This window comes from Arvicanthis niloticus, chromosome 1, assembly GCF_011762505.2.
Source record: "Arvicanthis niloticus isolate mArvNil1 chromosome 1, mArvNil1.pat.X, whole genome shotgun sequence".
Taxonomy (NCBI): Eukaryota; Metazoa; Chordata; class Mammalia; order Rodentia; family Muridae; genus Arvicanthis; species Arvicanthis niloticus.
The window spans coordinates 39,363,296-39,385,186 of NC_047658.1; the positions used below are offsets into that span (position 1 = coordinate 39,363,296).

At 44.3% G+C, this 21,891-nt stretch overlaps 1 protein-coding gene across 2 annotated transcripts in view; it reads left to right on the plus strand.

Moving 5' to 3' along the window:
• Adamts17 (ADAM metallopeptidase with thrombospondin type 1 motif 17) overlaps positions 1–21,891 on the plus strand; it is a 303,487-nt gene that overhangs the window by 45,045 nt on the left and 236,551 nt on the right. For both annotated transcript variants that reach the window (XM_076935565.1, XM_034511269.2), the window contains exon 4: positions 12,956–13,125. In XM_076935565.1, the coding sequence (XP_076791680.1) occupies positions 12,956–13,125 (170 nt within the window). The remainder of the gene's footprint in view (positions 1–12,955; positions 13,126–21,891) is intronic.

A 21,891-nucleotide genomic window follows, 5' to 3' on the forward strand; every position in this document is an offset into this window, starting at 1 on the left:
CGTGTGCCTCTTCAAATAATAAAAATAAGCCCTAAGTAAAATTGTCCACTCAGTTATTGGAGATGGTAAAATGAAATCTAGCTAACATGAGAAAACGTAAGGAGAACTAAAGTGTGGTAGAAAACCAGATGATAAATTTTACAATAAATATAAAGGCATTAAAATCCTTAATTGAAAGATGAGACTCTGAAGAGACTGAAGAAAGTAATAATGTGGGTGAACATTCACAGGTGTGATTAAAAGAGGATGAAGGCAGAGGAGTGTTTAACACAGTACTATAAAACCTCAATATGGTGTCATCTCCGCCTTCTATTTTAATTAGTGAACAACTTATAAGGCTCTGGGCCTGAGTCTAGCAATGGGCCCTTTGCTTATTGGTCTTCCTGTATGGTGAGAACTCCCAGGAAGATCAGTGTGCTGTGGCAACTTGCATGCAAAAATCCTGGCGAAGGCCTCTTGAGAAAGTAGTATTGGAGGTGTGGTGTGTTTATGAGTTAGTGAAATGGTTGGCTACTGGGGAAGAACTTTCTGGATGTAGCTACAGCCCATCCAGGGCCTCTGGGGAAAGGCTGAAGAAGTGCCTGATTACAAGAAGGCTGGTGTGATGAGCTTTGGTCTCTAGTTGGGTTTTGCAGGGCACTCTAGAAAACTGAGTGTGAGTTGCCTGGCAGGGGTTTCTGCCCTCCACTGGCTTGTCTTGTTTGTTTACTCTGGCATCCTTCAAGACTGCTTGCCTAGGGAGTTAGATGTATTGGGAAAGGGCTGCTCTGGCTCTGAAGAGTTACTCATTGGTAACATCTTGGTAATCCATTGTGGGCATCAAAAGGTTGGGGGTAGGAGCCTCAGTGGGTCATGGTTCTCATAGGACCAGAAAGGCCACGGCTCTTGGCTGTCTAAGAAGGATGCTTTACTCCCAGGGTCCTTGTATTTGAGAAACGGGTTTCTTTAGGAACGAATCACGTTCTGGTGACTTGATCTGGGCCCAGAAAAGACTTTTCCTCCCTATGCTAGTTGGCCAATTATTTGAATGTTTTCTTGCATCTTAAGGGACACCTGGAGACCCCACAGGCTTTTAGTGAATACCTCTGTGGAAAGATTGTGGGTGTTCGATAAATCTGGGAGAAGTCCTGGACATCTAAGAGGCTCACAGGCTACAGCTATGTTCTCTCCTCAGCTTTGGGAAGAGTGCCATTCTTCTGTTTGTTTACTCATGTACTTCATTCTTTTACAAACTCACTTTAAGACAACAATTAACACCTACTGTGTGGCCCCATTTATGTACAGTTAGAAAGGGAAGACAGGCTGGTCCAATCCTTTAAATCTTAGCAGCCTAGGGAGAGACTGAGGGACCTCACAGGGTGTGAACCAGCTTTGGGAGCTGGGGGAGGACAGCCTTCAGTTTTTGTTGAATTTGGGGTTGAAACAATGAAGCTGGGGAAGTTGGGTTACTAGCTGGCTCCTCCAAAGGTGGAGGAATTCCTCAGCTGTCTGAAGATTTTTATGGTGTCCTTGTTGAAGATGAAAGGCCTTCTGTTAAAAGCAACAATGCTCAGGGCCTCCATGGGGGATCCCAGGTGCAGAGAAGGGCAGATTGCTCTACAAGTTTTTGTTTGTCTTGTCTTGCTCTGGTTGAAACATGAACACATTAATTAAATTCTTCCCCCAAGCTGTGTGTCAGTGGAATGTTCTGTCCCCCACCCCCACCCAAGCCCATCAACTTAGAAGATAAAGCTGTCAGGCACCAGTCGCCCAAGTTAACCTTTCTGCTAAGGACTTTGCTGAAGGGGGTGGCAAGAGGCCCAGGATAGTTCTAAACACTGCTGGGTTTTTGTTTTGGATTTGAGACTGCCAAACACATGGCTCTAAGGTGATTGTCACATGGGGGACTCTCCACATTGTCCTGGTTGGATGGCTACATATCCTGTGGTGACCACCGTGTTCATCTTCTTAAGGATGGAAAGAAAGTGGATATCTGTCATCAGCCAGCCCTGCCTCCTACCCCCAACCCTGCATATTTACCTGTTGAAACTGTAACCCCTAGTACCTCAGGATGTACCTGTCTTTGCAGTTGTTAGCATCTTTCTGAAAAGAAGTAAGAGAGGATCTGACAGTAAGCCTTGGCTCAACATGAACGCCATCCTCATAAGTAAGGGGAAATGGCTCTGTGGAAGGTGCTTGCTGCCTAGGAAGGAAGACTTGAGTTCAGGTCCCCAGAACCCATAAAAAGCCAACACTGGAGCACATGCCCAAGAACTGGGACTAGAGACATGGAAGCAGAAGCAGGAGAAGCCCTGGCAGCTCATGGGCCAAAACATGCATTAGCCAGCAAGGACTCCATCTCAGAGGAAGAAGGCAAAGATGGCTACCTGAAAGAGTATGCTGTCCACATTCATGCTGTAGCATAGGCATGCCCAAGCTCCCATAGAAACACACACACACACACACACACACACACACACACACACACGGTGGGGCAGATTTAAATAATCAGTTTGGACACATACAGCATGTGAAGACACAAGAATATAAGACAGCCTTCTGTGAGCCCAGGAGAGAGACCCAAGTGGACCTTTTCTTCACAACCCTCAAAGGGACCCAGCCCCAGAGATACCATCATCCCATAGATCCATCTTCCACAAAGTATATTTCTGTGGTTTTAGCACTGCCCTCCCTGCCTGCTCCCCCAACTCCCATCCTGGGGTACTTTATGACACACCTAGAAAGATGATACTAGTTTTATCTACAAGTACATTTAATATTTATTCAAAGTTCAGATGAAGAGCAATGATAGATGGGAAATTAACCAGAAAGTTCAGCATTCTGCCTTAGTTTGGGGTCTTTGGTGCTGGTCAGGCTGCTGGTCCTCTACTCTGGTAGGCACTGAGGCTTTTTCTGTCTGATTCTGACTTGCATTTCCTATCTGCCTTAAGTTCTCCTGTTAACTAACTAATTATTAATTAACTAATTGATTAATCAAACTTTGCTGTTGCTAGGTCTTTTTGGATCCAATGGAGGTGGTGTCTTCATGCCCCATCATCAGGAAGACAGCTTGCCCAAAAGAGCCATCACATTTCCTCATTCATGTTCCAGCAGGTGTCTTCAGCCATAGATGCCCATGTGAATGAGGCTTCTCTTGACTGGAGTTGGGGGAGAGGGCAGGCAGGTAGCACCCAGCTGGGCAGGGTCTGGGCTTGGAGGATGCTTACTGAACTACTATGGCTTTCCTTGCCACCTTGGATAGGAAGGTGGTGAGAAGCCTGGCTCTCCTTGCTTAGATGTCTTCGAGGCTGCCATCTGCAAATGCCACTGGAGCAGGGAGCAGCAGAGATGGAGTAAGGGGGTGTCCTTCAAGAACTGCTTTCCTCAGCTATCCATCCTGAGGGACTCCTCTGTCTGCTTTAGCTCCTACACAGACAACTCCAAGTTGTCCCCATATCCTCTCCTGTAAAATAGGTAACTGCTTCTCTCACCTGTGGCCTCACTCATTTGGAGATGCCCGGTGACTTCTCCCTCTTGTTCACTGTAGCTCCGCCTCCCTGGCCACCTTCAGCCCTGGAGATGCCAAGCAGTGCCCTCCCTCCTGTTTTCCCTCAAGTGTCATCCATTCTGCCCATGTCATTCCACCCTGGCCTCACCGTCTCTCACAGTCCAGTCTTCGGTTCCTCTGCCCCCATCAGTCATGTGGTTTTGCAGTCCCTGAAGGATTTGCGATGGGGCTGACACTTCCTAAAAACCCATCGGTTTTCCTCATGAACTCTGAGTCTATGTATCCACAAACCAGCTTCAACTTTTAACTGTACCATAATCTACCCCTTCACCACTACCACCGTGATTTTCTTCATTGTTGGTATCCTTGGATCAGTAACTGGTTCTGTTACTCATGAGGTAATCCTGGATCCACAAACCAGAATCTTACTTTGTGGGCCTTCCTTGTTTACCCTGTTAGTCTGAATGCTATGGATTTTTACCTCCTGGACCTTATTGTGTCCTTCCTTCCTCTTGCAGGTTCTTTTTTTATTAGCTCTTATCCCATCTCAACCTGGAACCTGTTACCTGTAGCAACCAGGGCGACACAGTTAACATGCAAGCCCTGGGTAGCATCTAGCTCCTGGAATAAAGAAAGGCCCTTAACACTTTCCTTTTCATCTTCAGCTGTTTGTCCTTGTCCAGTGCTCAGGCACACTCTGGTTCTGATCCTACTGTTTCTAGAATATGTCATGCCCCTTTCTTTCCTTGAAGCCTGTGATGATTTGGATGAGAAATGTCTCTCATCATCTCTGGAATTTGAACACTTTGTTCCCAGTTGGTGGTACTGTTCAGGGAGACTTAGGAAGTGTGGCTTTCCTGGAGGAAGTGTGTCACTGGGGGAGGGTTTTGAGAGTAACAGTGCTCCCTCACACTTCCAGTTTCCTTCCTGTTCCATGCTTGTGGTTCAAGACACTCTTAGCTCATTACTCCAGCTGCCGTGCCTGCTGCCCATGTCTCTGCTCCTCTGCTCATATGGGATCTAGCCCTCCGGAACAGGAGTCCTATATAAGCCCCTTTTTTTTTTTCTGTAAGTGGCCTTGGTCATGGTGTTTGCCTCAGCAGCAGTCTGAGTGCACACCGTTCCTGATGCAGTCTCGGCATGTCAGACCTGGCCATTTTTTCCCACTGACTAAAGAATTAAAAGGTAGGTGGAAAGTCTTACTAGAAATCTTAGGGAGACCCAGTGAAGCCACCATATAATACTGGAAAAAATAGAAGACCTCTCTTCCTGTTCTTAATCGTATTGATGAAAAAAAAAAAAAAAAAAAAAAAAAAGAACTGGCTCAAATGGAAGCTTGAGAAGAATCTGTTAGAGTTTAAAGGAAATTTCTGGGACACTCAAGCTGTAAATCTTGCAATTGCCCTGGAGGAAAATGGAGGGGAGAAGTAGGGAAAGTCGTTCCGTTTGATTTAAGCTAGCATGAAGGTCAGCTCACGGCAGGGAGGGGAGCTTTAGAAAAATGGTGTGGCCTTTAAAGTCCTGGTTAGGTTTTGGCCAGTATCTGAAAGAGAGAAGAGAATGAAAAGGAATAGCCATGCCCTTCTGTGTCAGGACCCAGAAAGATGGACAGATGCTGCTGAAATCCATGGCGGTTCTGAAGAACTCACTGGAGTGAGGGATTCTTGGAAGGAAAAGTATATTAAGGTGAACCCACCTTCCTAGGTCCCCTAGCCAGATCCCGGACTGACCTGCCTCACTCCATGAACCCTCATTGGAGGAGACATTACTAGGTTTCTCTGCACCCAAAGGGAGACTACATTATTTACTAGAACATTTCCATCCTGGACTTGCAGCCAGAATCTCTCTATGATCTCTGTGGGTTAACAGTTTCTGCCCTTGGTTTTGATCCCATGGTGTGAGATTGGGAAGCGTCCTTTCTGGGGTTTGGCTATTCTGTGATCTGTTCACATAAGAAACTGCAAGGATTCATAGTAACTGAAAGGTTGGTCCACAGGGTGGTACTCTGGGGAGGACAGTGGAACCTTTGGGAGCCATGGCCTAGTGGGAGGTCTTTATGTCATTTGGGTATATGTCTCAAAAAGGGTTGTTAGACTCTGATCCATCCTTTGTTTTTCTGTTAACCTTTGAGAAATGACCAATTCACACCCAGGTAACCTCATCTGGGTAGGAGACCTGGCTTGGTCCCATAGGATCTTTCCAGCCATGCCCAGAGTCACAAAGACATCATGCATACAGAAACCACTGCCTGCAGGTGAAATCAGAAGACATTCAGTTAATGGATAGTTATCAAGGACCTGTGTCCTTATATCACCTGTGTCCTTATGTCACCATCTGCCACCCTCACCAGAACAGAACTAATACAAGATCCCATGCTTTTGAAATTTCTGGACCTGTGAACTAAATAAACCTTTTCTCTTTATAATGTTAATTGTCTTGGGCATTTCAGTGCAGTAATGCAAAGCCAATATGCCCTTAGTTTAAAGTGTGGCCACTTATCTTCCTCCCTTCGATTGTTTTGTAGCAATGTTGGCTGCTTCTTCCCTGCACTTGTGCCATGTGTACTTTTAAATTGTGTTTCCTGTTTATTTAGTTAATGTCTACTCCTTCCCAGTGATCCCCAATACTGTGGCAGTGTTTACCACACTCAGATCCTTGATAAATATCCAGTAACTGAATATCTTCTGATTTTACTTATAGGCAGTGGTTTCTGCACATGCTTGGTGTCTTTGTGGCTCTGAGCATGACTGGAAAGATCCCATAGGGCCAGGGCAGCTTTCCTACCCTGGCCCTATGCCCTTGGCAGAGTGTAGACCTGGGTCACAACAAACTGCCTAGTGTAGACATGATTTTGAGCTTCAGGGGTATCAGCTCCTTGCTTGGACTCTTAACCACACAAAGAAAAAAAAACCTGTAACTGTTTTTCCACCTTTCTTTTTAAGGAATTTACATGAAAAAAAGATGGCTTTTATAAAAACGACTTGGCCTTGGAGGAAGTTATTTAAAGAATTCGTACTTGGAGAGAAAAAAAAAATTTTTTTCTCTTTCTTGTAAGAAACAAAAAATAGGAGGACATTATTTCTCAAGGATGGTGGAATTTATACAGCTGTGAGGGAGGGGCTTTACCTGGCTAGGGGCTCAGGGTCATATGGGTCATCATTTTCAGTGAGAAAGGTAGTTTTCTATGGACAGATTCTTTGCTTTTAAATTTTATTTATTTATTTTTAAAAGACATTTCGGTCTCTCTCTCTCTTTTTTTTTTCTTTTGAACTGATAGTTCTTTTGAAGAACATCGACTGTGTAAGCTTTGTGTGTTTGGGCTTTCATACCACGCCTAAGCACGCGCTGGTCTCGCTGGTGCTGGTCTCATCCAGCCCAGGCTCCACCTTGACTTTGATGTGGAAACATGGTCCTGGCACCTGGGATGTGGGAATGCTAGGGTATCAACAAATCTGGCCTGTGTTAACCCATCCTCCATCACTGGCAACTCCCTGACTGGGTTCTGTCAGATGGTTACTCAGACTAGAGACTGATACTCAGGTCTCTGGCAGTATTTTGCCCCAGAATCAGATGGGGCACAATGGGAGGGGACGGCAGAGCAAAAGGCACATCACCTGTGGTCCCTTTGAGGCAACAGGAGGAGGTTCTGGGTATGATTTATTTTGGTTTATGATTTCAGAGGGTTTCTGTCCATTACAGAGGTGAAGATATGGTGAAGGATCTTGGTCATGACACTGGGCACAGCAAGTCTTCTTAACTCTTGTATGCCGAGGTTACTGAAATGAAGAAGGCACCCAGGGTCTTCTCCCTCTCTGTCCCCCTGTCTCTCATGCTGGCTTGCCCTAATTAAAGTCTCCATCTCAGAGCTGCAAGGTTACAATAAGGGACAGATAGCCTCCCTTTTGACCCAGGTGAATTCTTTATAACTGGTGTGTAGGGTCTCCTGGAATCCCACCTCGCTTACAGATAAGCTGGAAAGGGCCAATGGTTTATGTGGTTGAGACAAGGTCTGGTTCTGATGCTCTGGCCTCTGGCTGTCCACTGTCCCATAAGTCACAGCAAGAACACATTCTTGTTTCTCGCCTTGGAATGCTGGTGTGGGAAAGGCTGACACCAAGGTGATCATAGTTAGCTGTCAACATTTCTCAATTGTGCCCCTGGTCTTTGACGCCTTGGCCTGAAGTGCCTTCTCCTGTCCACTCAAGGTTGCCCAGTGCCCTTGGGCATCGGCCTGTATTTCCTCCGCTCTGTTTTTCTCGGTCCTCTAATTTGCTTCTGTGATGGGAAAAGACATGCTCTTCCTGTGTCTAGGCACAAAGAGCACATTGAGACCATCACTGGAAATGGCCTTAGGACACCTTAGGACACTAGAGCCTTGCACAGCAGGAGATGGAGGAATTTAGGGAGGAACTCCATGTCCAACATTTTATTTTTTCCACAGAGAATGCTTAAATGCTTTTATTATTATTACTTTATTTTTTTTTTAAGAGCTAGAGATGAAACCCAGGGCTTTCAGCATGCTAGCTAGATTAACCCTCTGCCATTGAGCCACACCCATAGCCTGACACTTTAATTTTTAATAAAAAAGAATACTTATTCCATTGGATTGGTTAACTAATAATTGAGAATTTTTTTATTTTCTAAGAACAAAATTAGTAACTACATAACCACTTATGTAGTTTTAGTATGTGTGTTTATATGTATGAGTGTAGCAAATGTACATATATGGTATGTGTGCACATACATGTGCAGGTACATGTGCCTGTATGTATATACAGAAGCCAGAGGAGGTCATAAAGTGTCCTGCTCTTTTACTGCCCACTTATTCCTTTGGGACAGGGTCACTTGGAAGTTCCAGTGAGTTCTCCTATCTGTCCCAGCTCTATAGGCCTGGTTCCAGGCATGTATGTCACCACACCTAGCTTTTTGCATGGCTTTGGGGAGTTGAACTCAGGTCCTCACACTTGCACACATGTGCTCTTATCAGTCTCCAAATGTGTTTGCTCAGCACTTTTGACAGTTCTCAAACTTGTACAATAGATCATAATTTGAGTATTGAAAACGTTTAACATTTAGACTGTTCTTTATAGCTTAATAGCTTCCCCCCACCCCCGCCTTATAGTTAAAGACCCAGAGTGTCTTATGTAAATATGTCAAATTGTCTGCTTTGCTGATTAATTGGAGTAAAGGGAGAATAAATGCAAAATGAAAAATATGGGGGGCGTTCTTTAAGATCCCCAGCTGATTACTAACTCAGCAATGTGCTGACAAAGGAAGCTGCAGGCGTGGCTTCAGAAATGACTCATGACACGTCCTCATTGTCAATATGAGGGCCTCTGTCACTCCCATGGTGGCTTGGGAGCAAAGCTTGGGGACCACTCCCCCATCTAGTCACAAGCCTGCCACCTACACGTGGCACCTGTCACCTAGACCTCTATAGTGATGGGGAACCCAGCACTGTGTGATCCCTGAGACTTGTTTCTTTTATGTTGAAGGTGCTGATGAACATGTTGGTATCTGTGATCTGTCTATCAGGGTGTGTTTATACACGTTAGGAATTTTAGGTCTGAGTGTGTTGAGGCTCTCTCCTCCATGCGGTAACAGCCATGGAACACTAAGTAGGGGGAGGTGGTGAGATGTGGGGAAGGCAGGTTCCCTCTGGAGAACTTCTACCTGTCCCACCCCCGAGAGGGACACCTGCATTGGAAGACTATTTCAGTCCACAATGTCCTATCTCTGGTCCCCAAATCTAGGGTTTAAAGACTGCCTAGAGCAGTGCTTCTCAACCTGTGGGTCGCAATCCCTCTGGTGGTCAAATGACCCTTTCAGGGGGGTTGCATATCTGATCAGACATTTACAGTAGGCTTCATAACAGTAGCAAAATCACAGTTATGAAATAGCAATGAAAATAATTATTGAGGAGTCACTATAACATAAGGAACTATATTAAAGGGTCACAGCCTTAGGAAGGTGAGAACCATTGGAGTAGAGGAACAGAGAAGGGAGAGAGGTTAGATATGTGCCACTAGTGGGCACTTTGGTAGGAGGAACTGGTTCTGAAGTTCTTTCTTTCTTTGTTTTTGAGACAAGATCTTACTGCGTATCCCAGGCTGGTCTTGAACTTGTGATCCTCCTACTTCAGCCTCCTGTGTAATGGGGTTATGATCCACCAGGCCCATGCCTGGTATTCTGTCATACAGTAAGGCAATTGTGGTCTGGAGCAATTCATGGTTTATTTAAAAACAACAACAACAGAGAAGAATAGTCCAGAGGTTTCCTGCAGACAGAAAGGATAAATGCCTGAGGAAATGCTAACTGCCCTGATTTAATCACTGCATATGTTATGCAAGCAGCAGCTGATTATACCATAATTATGTAGACATATATTATGCATTGATAAAAAAAGTTGCCAAAGATAAACTGAAAGACAAAATGAAAAGCTGAAATATAAAACAAGTGCTCCAGCACAAACAATATCAGGGTTTTGGACACTCATTTTGTGGAGAGTCCTGGTCTGCACTGAAGTGTGGGACTGGTTTTAAAAAAAGAATATTCATTTATTCCTTTTTTAAAAAGAGTTTTTTAATTTATTTTACATATACGAGTACACTGTTGCTGTCTTCAGACACACCAGAAGAGGGCATTGGACCCCATTACAGATGGTTATGAGCCTCCATGTGGTTGCTGGGAATTGAACTCAGGACCTCTGGAAAAGCAGTCAGTGCTCTTAACTGCTGAGCCATCTCTCCAGCCCCTTCATTTATTCCTTTTAATTCATTTCCCCAAATGGGTTTGTTCACAATAGGAGGAGCAAATGAGACTCCAGAGTGAAAATCCTTTCAAACCACCAGGTCCTGATCAATGTGGTTTACCTGCCTCTTGGTACCTTCAGGGTCCATGACCAACTGAGGATTGATACTCAGTGCAAGATTATGCTGTAAAATGTTCAGGAGGCACCTACTCCTCTTGTCAAAGGGAGACAGTTGACTCCAGTCTCACATGTTTAGGCTGTGGCTGCTGCCTCCTCCTCCTCCTCCTCTTCCTCCTCCTCTTCTTCCTTTTCTTCCTTCTCATCTTCCTCTTTCTCTTATTCCTCCTCCTCCTCCTCCTCTTCTTCTTCCTTTTCTTCCTTCTCGTCTTCCTCTTTCTCTTATTCCTCCTCCTCTTCTTCTCTTATTCCTCCTCCTCCTCTTTCTCCTCCTCCTCTTCTTCCTCTTCTTCCTTCTCCTCTTCCTCTTTCTCTTATTCCTCCTCCTCTTCTTCTCTTATTCCTTCTCCTTCTCTTCCTTCATTCTCCTCTTCCTTTTCCTCCTCTTCTGAAACAGGATTTATCAGTGTAGCCCTGGCTGTCCTGGAGCTCACTCTGTAGACCAGGCTAGCCTCAAACTCACAGAGATACACCTAGGATCGAAGGCATGCACCACCACTGCCTGTCTGTGTTTAGACTCTTAAGTGGTATTTGAATGTATCTGTTAGGACCCACTGAAAATGCAGGACTGTCTGTACCATGGCAAAGTTTAAAAACAAGTGTGAACAGCCAGTGGGAACGTCTGCAGGTGAGAACACTAGTTGACGATATGCAGAGATTAAGTCTAAGCAAACATTAGGAAAAGCTGAGGCCACCAGTGAGCTGTGGCTGTTCATTCACTGGGGGAAGGTTGGCGTGCAGGTTCCACTGAAGCTCCTCCTTGGGAACAGGTGACCCGGAACTCTGTTGCTTTAAAATGAAATAGAGTGACTCTATACAAATTCTACATCAGCAGGTTGGTCATATTTAAGCCACCTGGGCTTGGCAAGTGTTGGGAGACCAGAAGGCGGCCATCATTCTTGTTCTTTCTGTCTAATTTGGTGGATGTGGGTATGAATCCAAGGGACCGCATTCATTCTGTGCAAAGGTAATGCCATGTGAGACCTCAGTCTTTGTCCTGATCTGGTTCCCCTGTGAGGCTCAAAAGGCAGCCAGAAGCAGAACAGTCTATAGGGGTGAAGAGACATCCGTTTTACATTTTATAATTTTTTTGACAAGTCTAGTGACATATTTTGCTTCCCAGTGCCTTCTGTTTTATCATTTAGAGTTTAAAAGTGGCTTCTGTATTTTTCACAAAGTCATATTTCTTCAATTAAGTGAATAAGTAACTCAACTACTTGTTCATTGTATAGATTTGGAAAGTGCCAAGGCAGAAAGGAAAATGAACATTACATATCACCCACCATTAACATTTTACTTTTTCATTGCTCATTTATTTGTTTCCCTGAAAGTACTTGTTCATATGGTGTTCCTACAAAATTGGGACCATATATACAGATTTATGGTTGTGTTTCTCTATGTTATAGACTCTCCCTAGACAGACTTATCATTGGCCAGCTTTCTCTACATTTGGGGATTTTGATAAGAATCATCCCAGGTTCTCAAGATTGTAAAACTGAGTAGTGTTGCTGTTTTCCAAACCCCACCCAGAGATCCAGCATGTTCACGATATCAAGTTTTGCACCTACAATGATCCGTCACCTTTACAAAGACTCAGCACACATGTGTTTTACTCCATGAATGATGTAGTAGAGCCCTTTCCGTGTAAGCCACTGCTAAGATGGAAATACCAAATTGCTTTTCACATTTGGATTCCAAGAGTGCGTTCCATTCATACCTACCTGTCGTGTGGGTCAGAGATGGTTCCCCATACAGAGACCTTGTCAGCCCTCACTCAGCAGCCTTCAATGTTCAGAGGTGGGCTCTGTAAATGAAGAGAATAGATTTTTGTGTGAGTAAGATCTTATGGAGGAATGGTTTACCTAACAAGTCCACAGAGGAATCCCACATGGTCACTACTTACCCTTCCTCGTTTTAAGGAAAGAGCAGACTAACAGCTTGCATGTGCGTTGTGATCTTTTTCTTACTATACTTTCTTTCTTTTGCATCTATTTCTCTTGCTTCTATGCCTACTGAGGTTTATGGCTCCTTCTTGACTCTCAGCTCAGTTGCTTATCGCACAAGGGAATGAACCCTGGTCTCAACCAAGCCTGCTTCCTGGGTCCTAGGTATCATTAGGGAAGGTATCATTAAGGAAGTTGCCTTTCATGAAGGTCTGTATCATCACCCTGAAGAACCCCCCAATATCCCTCATTACTGGGTATAGACTTTCCCTCTGCCTGCTGTGTGTGACTCTCTGTGCTTCTATTATGAATGGATTTCTATTTTCTCATGTTGAGCCTCAGGTACCTCCTTGACTGTGAGGAGGATGAACAAGGGAGAGTTTTCCTTTGATGCTTTGACCCACAAGCTCATTCTCTGGCTCCCATATGGTACCACCAGTGGCTGGGAACTTGGGCTACCCTATGTAACCATGGAGATCAGCAGCTTTGGGTTCATTCATAGGCACTTGAGACTGACCATATTCTTGGGGCCTCTCATGGTATGGTTTCATAAATCAGTAAGCTGAGAACTGCACAAATGTCTCTATCATTTTCTAGAAAAGAAGCCCAGGAAGGGCAAACTGTCTCGGGACTGGAGAGAGCGGAGGAATGCTATCAGGCTCACCAACGAGCACACGGTGGAGACCCTCGTAGTGGCTGATGCTGACATGGTGCAGTACCACGGGGCAGAGGCCGCCCAGAGATTCATCCTCACTGTCATGAACATGGTGAGTCCACGAGAGGGTCCTGTTGTTGGTGAGCTTAGATTTCTCCAAGAGGGAGGTAGGTGTGGCACCCTTATCTCCTGAGGCAAGGAGCCAGCTAGCATGGAATCACATCCTCTGGTCCTGAGAGCAGGCCTAGTGAACAGGAGAAGGGATGATTCTGGATTCTACCTGCTGTGATGTTCTCATGCATGGATTTACTCAGTGATGGGAATGCTCATACCACACTTCCCAAGATTTTTGGTACATACAAAACCTTTTCCAAATGAGAGTCATATTAGAGGGAGGAGTTAGCCTCTGCTCTCATAACGATGCTTGGAGAGATCAGAATAAAACCTTAGTTGAAAAATAGCTTACCATGTGCCACAAGAATGTATCGTAATTGTGAGAGTTATCTAGTTATCTATTGAGGATGCCAAGAGAGGGGCTATGAAGCCAATTCTGCACCCACTTTGTTGAGTGGAGATAGAGGGAGACCTTTATACAATGGGTGGGTGAGGGAGAGGCTACTTCATCAAATATTAGACACCAAAGTCTCTTTCTTCAAAGGCATCCACACTCCACCCAGCCATCTGCTTTCCCAGCAAATGCTTTTGAAGGCCTTCAGAAACCTTTAACATTGTGCTCTGTGCTAGGGCTACATATGCAGTAGACAGTCTGGTCCTTCCCCTGGGAGGCTGTAGTCTTAGCAGGCAGAGCATCCATTCTACCATAGAGACATCTGCTGGGGCCCCTGAAGTGCGGGTGGAGGGCTGCTCGTGATCATCCGTCGGCATGAGGCTTCATGAAAGAACCAACCTTGATTAGAGGAGGAAGCCCTGACAGGGTGAGGAGAGTGGAAAGGTCATGCTGTGGGTCCTACAGGTGCACGGCTTGGAGGTACACAGCTCCCTTTAGAGGGGGTGATACAGCTTCAGGAGGGACTCTAGAGGCCTTGAAGAAGTGTATGGTTGTGGACAGTGGAGGCTAGAGGAGGTCCCGAGGGGTAAGGGCTCTACCCAGGAGACTGGGGCCACCCAAGTGTAGGATATGTTGCTTCGTGTTCATCTCAATGTTTGGAGAGAGAGAGCCAGAGCAGCTGCATGCTGGGTGGGTTGATGTGCTACATGTGGGAAAAGGATCTGGACCCCTATGCAAGAGGAGTGGGTGGAGGAACACAGAGGCCAGATGGGGAAAGACTGGGAGGAACCAGTGAGTGTGAGGAAGAGAGAAATCTCAGCTTGCCTGGTCTTATGTGTGTGCCTGGATGCTGTGGAGCCCCTGGCTGAGAAAAGCAGGAACAGAGAGAGCATCTGGACCTCAGGAGGAGTTTCTCGATGGAGAAGCCCAGCTTACAGTGAGAGATTAGACTAGAAGGATTAGCTAGAAGGAGGAACTTGAGGCTTCCCAACCTTGATCTGGTACCCAAAGCCTTAGGTATGGGCAGCACTGCCCATATGCAGCATCTCCTATGAATAGAACAGTTTTGGGGTGCAGTAATCCTAGGGGATAGGAGGAAAAACCTAGGAGGAGGATGACCCTAAGGAAAGGGGTGATGGGATCAGGAAGCTGTTTAACAATGCCAGATGGTGGGTCAACAGTTTAGGATACAAAAGACAAAGATTGACTAAGACAAAGACTGCTCTTTGGGGCCGCATGATGTATTGAACTCCAGAGAGAGTAGACCTCTTTAAGGCACTTAGAGCTGAGGATGGAAGATGGCATTCTTCCCTCCCAAGAATCTACAAAGTCTTGGGGCTTGGTACAGTCTCTTGGTCTGGTGCCTGTACAGATCCTTGGCTGTCTCAGAATGCATCTGTTCTTGTTTGCCTGAGAGAATGGAGTCCGGATGCTGAGAAGGAAGTGAGCTGTGACAAGAAGGCTAGTTTCATGGCTCCCCACTTGAATGTTGGAGGATGGCCAAGGATTGTGGTCCTCATGAGTGGTAAATTATCCAGATGGCTCATTTTTCACATTTAGGTATCATGGAGAAGGATGCTTTAGGCTCTAGAGGTAGACTGGGAAGGTCCATGCGAAAGGGCATATACAGAAGCTAGCTGGACCTGATGGTCCTCCCTGATGGAATGTCCACTCTGACCATATTGTAACTAGGGCTATGGAAGGCTAGCAGGCCTGCACAAAGGTCACCTGGCTTGAGTCTTCCCTGTGGGGATGAGAACCCACAGCTCATTTCCAAGAGTCTGAAGGGAATTCAAGGATAAGGAGGCTCTGAGCATCAGGAGCCAAGTATCTCCTGGGATACTGGGCAGGGCCATGGCATTAAGCCCAGACCCTCCCCCCAACTGGACACAGAGAAACAGATGACCCATTGTCCCACCATGGTGACCCTGTTGGTGAAGAGGATGAGTCTCTTGTGCCCTGCTGGGTGAGGCTCCCTTCCTAGGCTGCTTTTGTCTTTTGTGAGAAGCCTTACCTCTCTGGCCTTTACCCTACCCTTCACGTGTGCTGTGCTCTGGGCGGAGCGTCCCATCGCTGCTCTCACAGCATGGAGAATTGCAGGTTGTGCCCATACATTCACTCACGAGACACATAGTCATAAGGCACGGGTATTTGCTTTTATAAACTGACTTAGGCATAGGAGTCACCACTGGGAAAGAATGGGATCCTACAAAGTAACACCCTACCTGCCATCCCCCGTGGAGCACAGAGACTGTAGGCCAGAGGCCAGGGAGGTCCCAGTCCTTGTGGTCATATCAACAGCAGCTTTCACTAAGATAGATGTCCATGGCTCCCAGTCCTGCTGTTGGGGTCAAGCACTTTCAGTTTTAATTTTGAGGTCTTCCCAGAAAATCTACCACCTACTAAGGGAGATTGCACTGTGGAAGCAATATGGTGTGATGATGCTGTCACCACAGGTTCTGTGCGTGTGTGTGTGTGTGAGACTTCTGAGCTGTTGGAAGCCAAAAGCAAATGAGTCAGAGTCCTCACACCCCTGTGGGGGGGGGGGGGGGGGCCGTGCCTCTCAACCCTTTCCTGCTGCGCTGGTTGGACACCAGTTCACACCCAGTCTCTGTCTTGTTCTAAACAAGATTGTCCTCTGCCGCCACCCCTCCCCCTCTTTAATCCTCTAAATCTCCTGGTTTATGAAATCCCCAGTTTTCTTTCCTGCTCATGGCCATTGTACAATAGGGAGTCTGAGCTGGTGAAGTACACGGTAAGCCTGGATGAAGGGAAGGGACTGTGCCTGGGCTCGGGCCCCATTATTACACAGTTTTTCTAAGAATAACAAGCAGGAACTGGCCCGCCCTGTCTATCTCTAGATTGTGTTCACTGGAGTTGCAGGACTGAAGCAGCTGTCTCCTCAGCTTTCCTTGGGTTGGTGGGCCTGGTCATTCAGACACAAACTGGGGAAAATAGTGACTCTGGTACCTGGCAACTATCCCCCTCTTGCCCTGCTGCTTGGGTCTCTGTGAGCAGAGATCCTGCATCCCCATATGTCATACCCAGACTCCTAAGGCAGAAGCCAGACAAGCCCCATCAGTGGCAATGGAGACAATCCAATTCCCTAAGCTGGGAGAACTGTCGTCTGGTGTGTTTGTTCATATTTCTCCAGCATCTTTCAGGGTCAGGATGTGTTTGATCGATGCTAGCCAGTGGCCTGACAAATCTATGGGAGAAGAAGGGTGGGCACTTAAGCTGAGCTTCCCAGCACTGCTGGCAACAGGGTGTTTTCATACCTCTGGCACTCCATGCCTGGTAGGTTTCATCATTTTTCTTCTGTTCCAGCAATTCTGCTTTTGAGAAATCAAAGACATAAATAGATACTTAGACATCTGTTTTATAGTTGACAGTAGCCCAAAGGTGGAAGCAACCCCACTATGCGTTGATACCTGGGCAGACAGAGAAACGTGGCATATACGTATACTGAGATATTAGCCCTCCAATGGGAGGAAACACTGGGCTGTGTGTAATACCTCAGTGGTTAAGAGCACCAGCTGCTCTTGTAGAGAACTCAGATTCAATCTCCACCACTCACATGATTGCTCCTAACTGTCTATAACTTCAGTTCCAGAAGAGCTGATGCCCTCTTTTGTTCCCTGTGGGCACCAGGCACACCTAGTGTACAAACATGCACACAGGCAATGACTCATTGCTAGCGAGCGATGGGTGTCAGTATTTAGTGGGGACAGATTTTCACTTTTATACAAAAGGACTGGAGGTGGCTGAGGAAGATGTGTGAAAGTATTTAATACCACGGAATGGTACTCTTTAAAATGTCCACCCTGCTTGTCATGTGTTATCCCCATATCTGTAGTAAACTCCTCGGGATAAGATTGTGCATATAGCTTTCCTATTATTTGCTGTCTGTCTTAACGCAGATGGTCCAGAATATCTGAGTCTGTGAATACAGGACTGAGTGACTGGTACCTCTGAGCAACATCCTTTGCCAATGACTTATTAGTAAAGACGTTGTATTAACAAATACTGGGGGCTGGAGAGATGGCTCAGAGGTCCTGAGGTCAATTCCCAGTAGCTCATAACCATCTATAATGAGGTCTGGTGTTCTCTTCTGGCTTGCAGGCATACCATGCAGGCAGAATGCTATATACATAATAAATAAATCTTAAAAAATAAATGCTGAAAAAAAAATAAGTACTGACCATACTTTGTTTTTTTCCTGAAAATTCTTTGCCTTCTCAATCAAACAAAACTTGGAGAAAGCCTGAAATGAGGATGAAGCTGGATCTGCTCTTTTCCCCCTTCAATTTTCATAATTTTTAATTAAAATTATTTTCATACTCTATATTTTGGTTATGCTTCTCCCCTCTCCCGATTCTCCCCAGATCCTCCTCGCCTCCTTACCCTTCCAACTTTATGTTCTTTATCTCTCTCTTTTAAAACAAAGAAACAAAAACAAGAAATAAAAACAAAACAGAGAACACAAAAATGAAAGTCAAAACAAATAAGCAAGACCAAGAAGATTTTTTTTAAAAAGCTCCAGAAAGCAAAATAAAACACAAAGTTCATAAAAATACCAACGAGTACATTTCATATTGGCCAACTACTCTGGGCCTGCCCTGGAATGTGGTTTATATATCCAGTGAGACTCCATTGGAGGAAACTGATTTTCCCTTTGCCAGTGGGTATCAATTGCAGATATCTTCTTAGTTAGAGATGGGACCTTGTCTGGCTTGAACCTGTATAAAGTTCTTGTGAGTATTGCCATTGTCTCTGTGAGTTCATACGTGCGTCATCTTGTGTCTGGAAGACAATTTCCTTGAAGTCTTCCATTCTACCTCCTGTTCCACATAGATCCCTGAGCCTTGAGAAGAAGGAGTTGATGAAGCCATGCCATGTAGAACTGAGAAAGATTCTCATTCTCTGGATACCATCCAGTTGTGCATCTCTGCATTAATTCCCATCTGCTACAAGAAGCTTCTTTGATGTGGGTTGAGGGATGCATTGATCTATGGGTACAACACTATGTCATTGGGAGTCATTTTATTGCTGTGTTTCTTTAACAGAATAATAATATTATGTTTTCCCTAGGCCTGTGACCTATGTAGTGTCAGGTTCTTTGCCCCTTTGATAGTGTCAGAAATGGGTTCCATCTCTTGGAGTGGGCTTTAAAGCCAATCAAAGAGTGACTGTTAATTCTTATAACATCTGTGCCACTATTGCACTGGAACATCTTGAAGGTAGGTCCGTGTTGTAGGTCACAGGGTTTATACAGGGTTTATACCTGGATCATACTGATGATAATTAATTTTCTCTTCTAGTTTGTGTGCAGAGAACTTTCCAGCACCATGAATACTAATCAGCAGGGGTAAACTTGTAGTTAACACCAGCTTCCTTCTCAGTGTTCAGTGGCATAACAGTGTTTTATTCAGCAATGGGGCTTTATTATCAGGTTGTAGAGAGTAACCAGTAGCCTTGGCAATAGCTGGGGTATTTGGGGGTTTCCATGGGACCTCTTTTTATTCAACAATATGTAATCTATTCCTGGGACTGAAGGCTCACTTGGTGGAATAATGTCTAGTTGGAGCATTGTCTCTCCTGTTACTTGTAATTAGATTCCTTTCATAATGTATATACTTTAGGAACCTTCCATTTAGTAGGTATCCATCTAATTTTTAAAAATATTAGTATTGACTGTTCTTCCAGCACACATTTTAAAAATCTAACAGCTAGCGTCCGCATATAAGGGAAAGCATACAACGTTTGTCGTTTGGGGTCTAGATTACCTAACCCAGGATCCTTTTTTATTCTAGCTTTATCCATTTATATGCAAAGTTCATAATTTCACTTTTTCTTAATAGCTGAGTAACAGTCTATTGTGTAAATGTACCACAGTAACATATTTTCATTATCTACTCACCAGCTGATAGACATCTATGCTGTTTCCAATTTCTGGCTGTTATGAATAGAGCAGCAATGAACGTGTACAAGCAGCCTCCTCTGTAGCAGGATGTGCGGTCTTGGTACGTTCCCAAGAGTAGTACAGTTGCATCTTGAGGTAGCTCTATTCCCAGCTTCTTGAGGAACCTCCACACTGATTTCCATAGTGGTCGTTTGGACTTCTACGACTAATGGAGGAGTGTTCCTCATTCTCTACATCCTCCCCAGCATGTGCTCTCATTTGTTTTACTGATCTTGCCATTCTGGCTGATACAAGATAAAATCTCAAAGTAGTTTCACTTGCTTTCTTCTGGTGACTAAGGATCTTGGCCATCTCTTTAAATATTTCTCAGGACCCTCTGCTTACTTCTCTACTCCATTTTTAAAAACTTGGGTCATTAGTTTTCTTGATGTTTAGTTTTTTCAGTTGTTTATATACCCTGATATAAATGATAAAGGTCTTTTCCCATTCTGTAGGCTGCTGCTTTGCCCAAATGATGTCCTTTACTGTACAGGCGGTCTTTGGTTTCATGAGGTCTTGTTTATTAATTGTTAGAGTTCGTGCCTGTGCTACTGATGTCCTGTTCAAAAAGTCTTTTCCTGTGCTGATAGGCTCAAGGTCATTCACGACATTGTCTTCTATCAGATTCAGAGTATCTGGTCTTATGTTGACGTCCTTGATCCATTTCAGGTTGAGATGCAGGATGATGATGGTGTGTGTGTGTGTGTGTGTGTGTGTGTGTGTGTGTGTGTGTATGAATCTATTTGCATTTCTCTACATTCAGCCATCTAGTTTGGCCAACACCGTTTGTTGAACATGCTGTCTTCTCTCCAGTGTTTTTTGTTTGTTGTTTGTTTTTGCTTTGTTGGTCAAAATCAGGTGTCTGAAGACGTGTGAAATTATGTCTGGGTCTTTAACAGTTTTTATGCCAGTACCATGTTGTTTTTAATAAATGTAGCTCTGTGGTACAACTTGAAATCTAGAATGGTGATACCTTCAGTAATTCTTTTATTATTCTGGATGGCTTTAGCTATCCTGTTTTGTTTGGTTGGTTTTTGCTGTGTGTGTGTGTGTGTATGTGTGTGTGTGTGTGTGTGTGTGTGTGTGTGTGTGCATGCGCACACACACATTTGTGTGACTGTCTGTCTCTCTGTCCATATGAAGTTGACAATTTTTAAAAAATTTCTGTGAAGAATTGGATTGGAATTTTTATGGGGATTACCTTGAATCTGTAAATTGATTTCGGTAGGTTGGCCACTTTTATAGTATTAATCCTTCCTCTCCTATCAATGAGCATGAGAGGTCTTAACATCTATTGGTGTTTTCTTCAACACCTTATACAAGACTTTTTTTCTAACAAGTCTTCCATTTGCTTAGTTAGAGTTACCTCAAGATTTTGTTGCTGTTGTTGTTGAGGCTATTGTAAACAGTACCATTTCCATGTTTTATCTTTAGTATATTTGCCATTTATATATAGGAAGACTCCTGATTTCTGTGTGTTCATTTTACATACCGCTACTGTGCTGAAAGTGTTTATCACTTATAAAAGTTCCCTGGTGGAATATTTAGGGTCACTTACGTATATTATCATATCATCTATGAATAAAGATACTTGGAGTTCTTTCTTTCCTATTTCTATCCCCTTGCTCTCCTTTGGTTGTCTTATTGCTCTGGTCAAGACTGCAAATACTGTATTGAATATCTATGGAGAGAGTGTATATCCTTATCTTGTTCCTAATTTTGGTGGAAATGGTTTGAGTTTCTCTTCCTTTAGATTATTTGGCTGTGGGCTTGCTATAAACTGCCTTTATTATGTTGAGGCATTTCCCTTAGGTCCCTAGATTCTCCAGGCTTTTATTATGAGGGGATACTAGATTTTGTCAAAGGCCTTTTCTAAATCTAATGAGATGATCATGTGGTTTTATCTTTCAGCTTGTTTATGTTATTTCTTCTTGGCTTTTGGCTAAGATCAAGTGTAGTTTGTTTATGTAGTGGATTACATTTATTGATTTATATATGTTGAATCATCTCTGCATCTCTGGGATAAAAACAACTTGATTATAGTGGATGGATCTTTTTGATGTTCTTGGATTTGGTTTGCAAGTATTTTATTGGGAATTTTTGCATCTATTTTCAAAAGGGATTTGTTTATAATTTTTTTATTTGGTCTTTGTATGGCCTTGGTATCAGGGCAATAGTAGCTTTGTAAAAATAATGAAGAAAAATAATGCTTCTGGGGTTTTTTGTAGAATAATTTGAGGAGTATTGGCATTAATTCTTTGAATGTCTGGTGCAATTCTGCATTGAATCCATCTGGCCCTTTTCCTGGTTGAGGACTTTTAATTACTGATTGTTTTTCACTGGGGAGTATAGGTCTATTGAAGCTGATTGTTGATCTTGCTTTAAGTTTTTGTACCTTTGACCTGGAT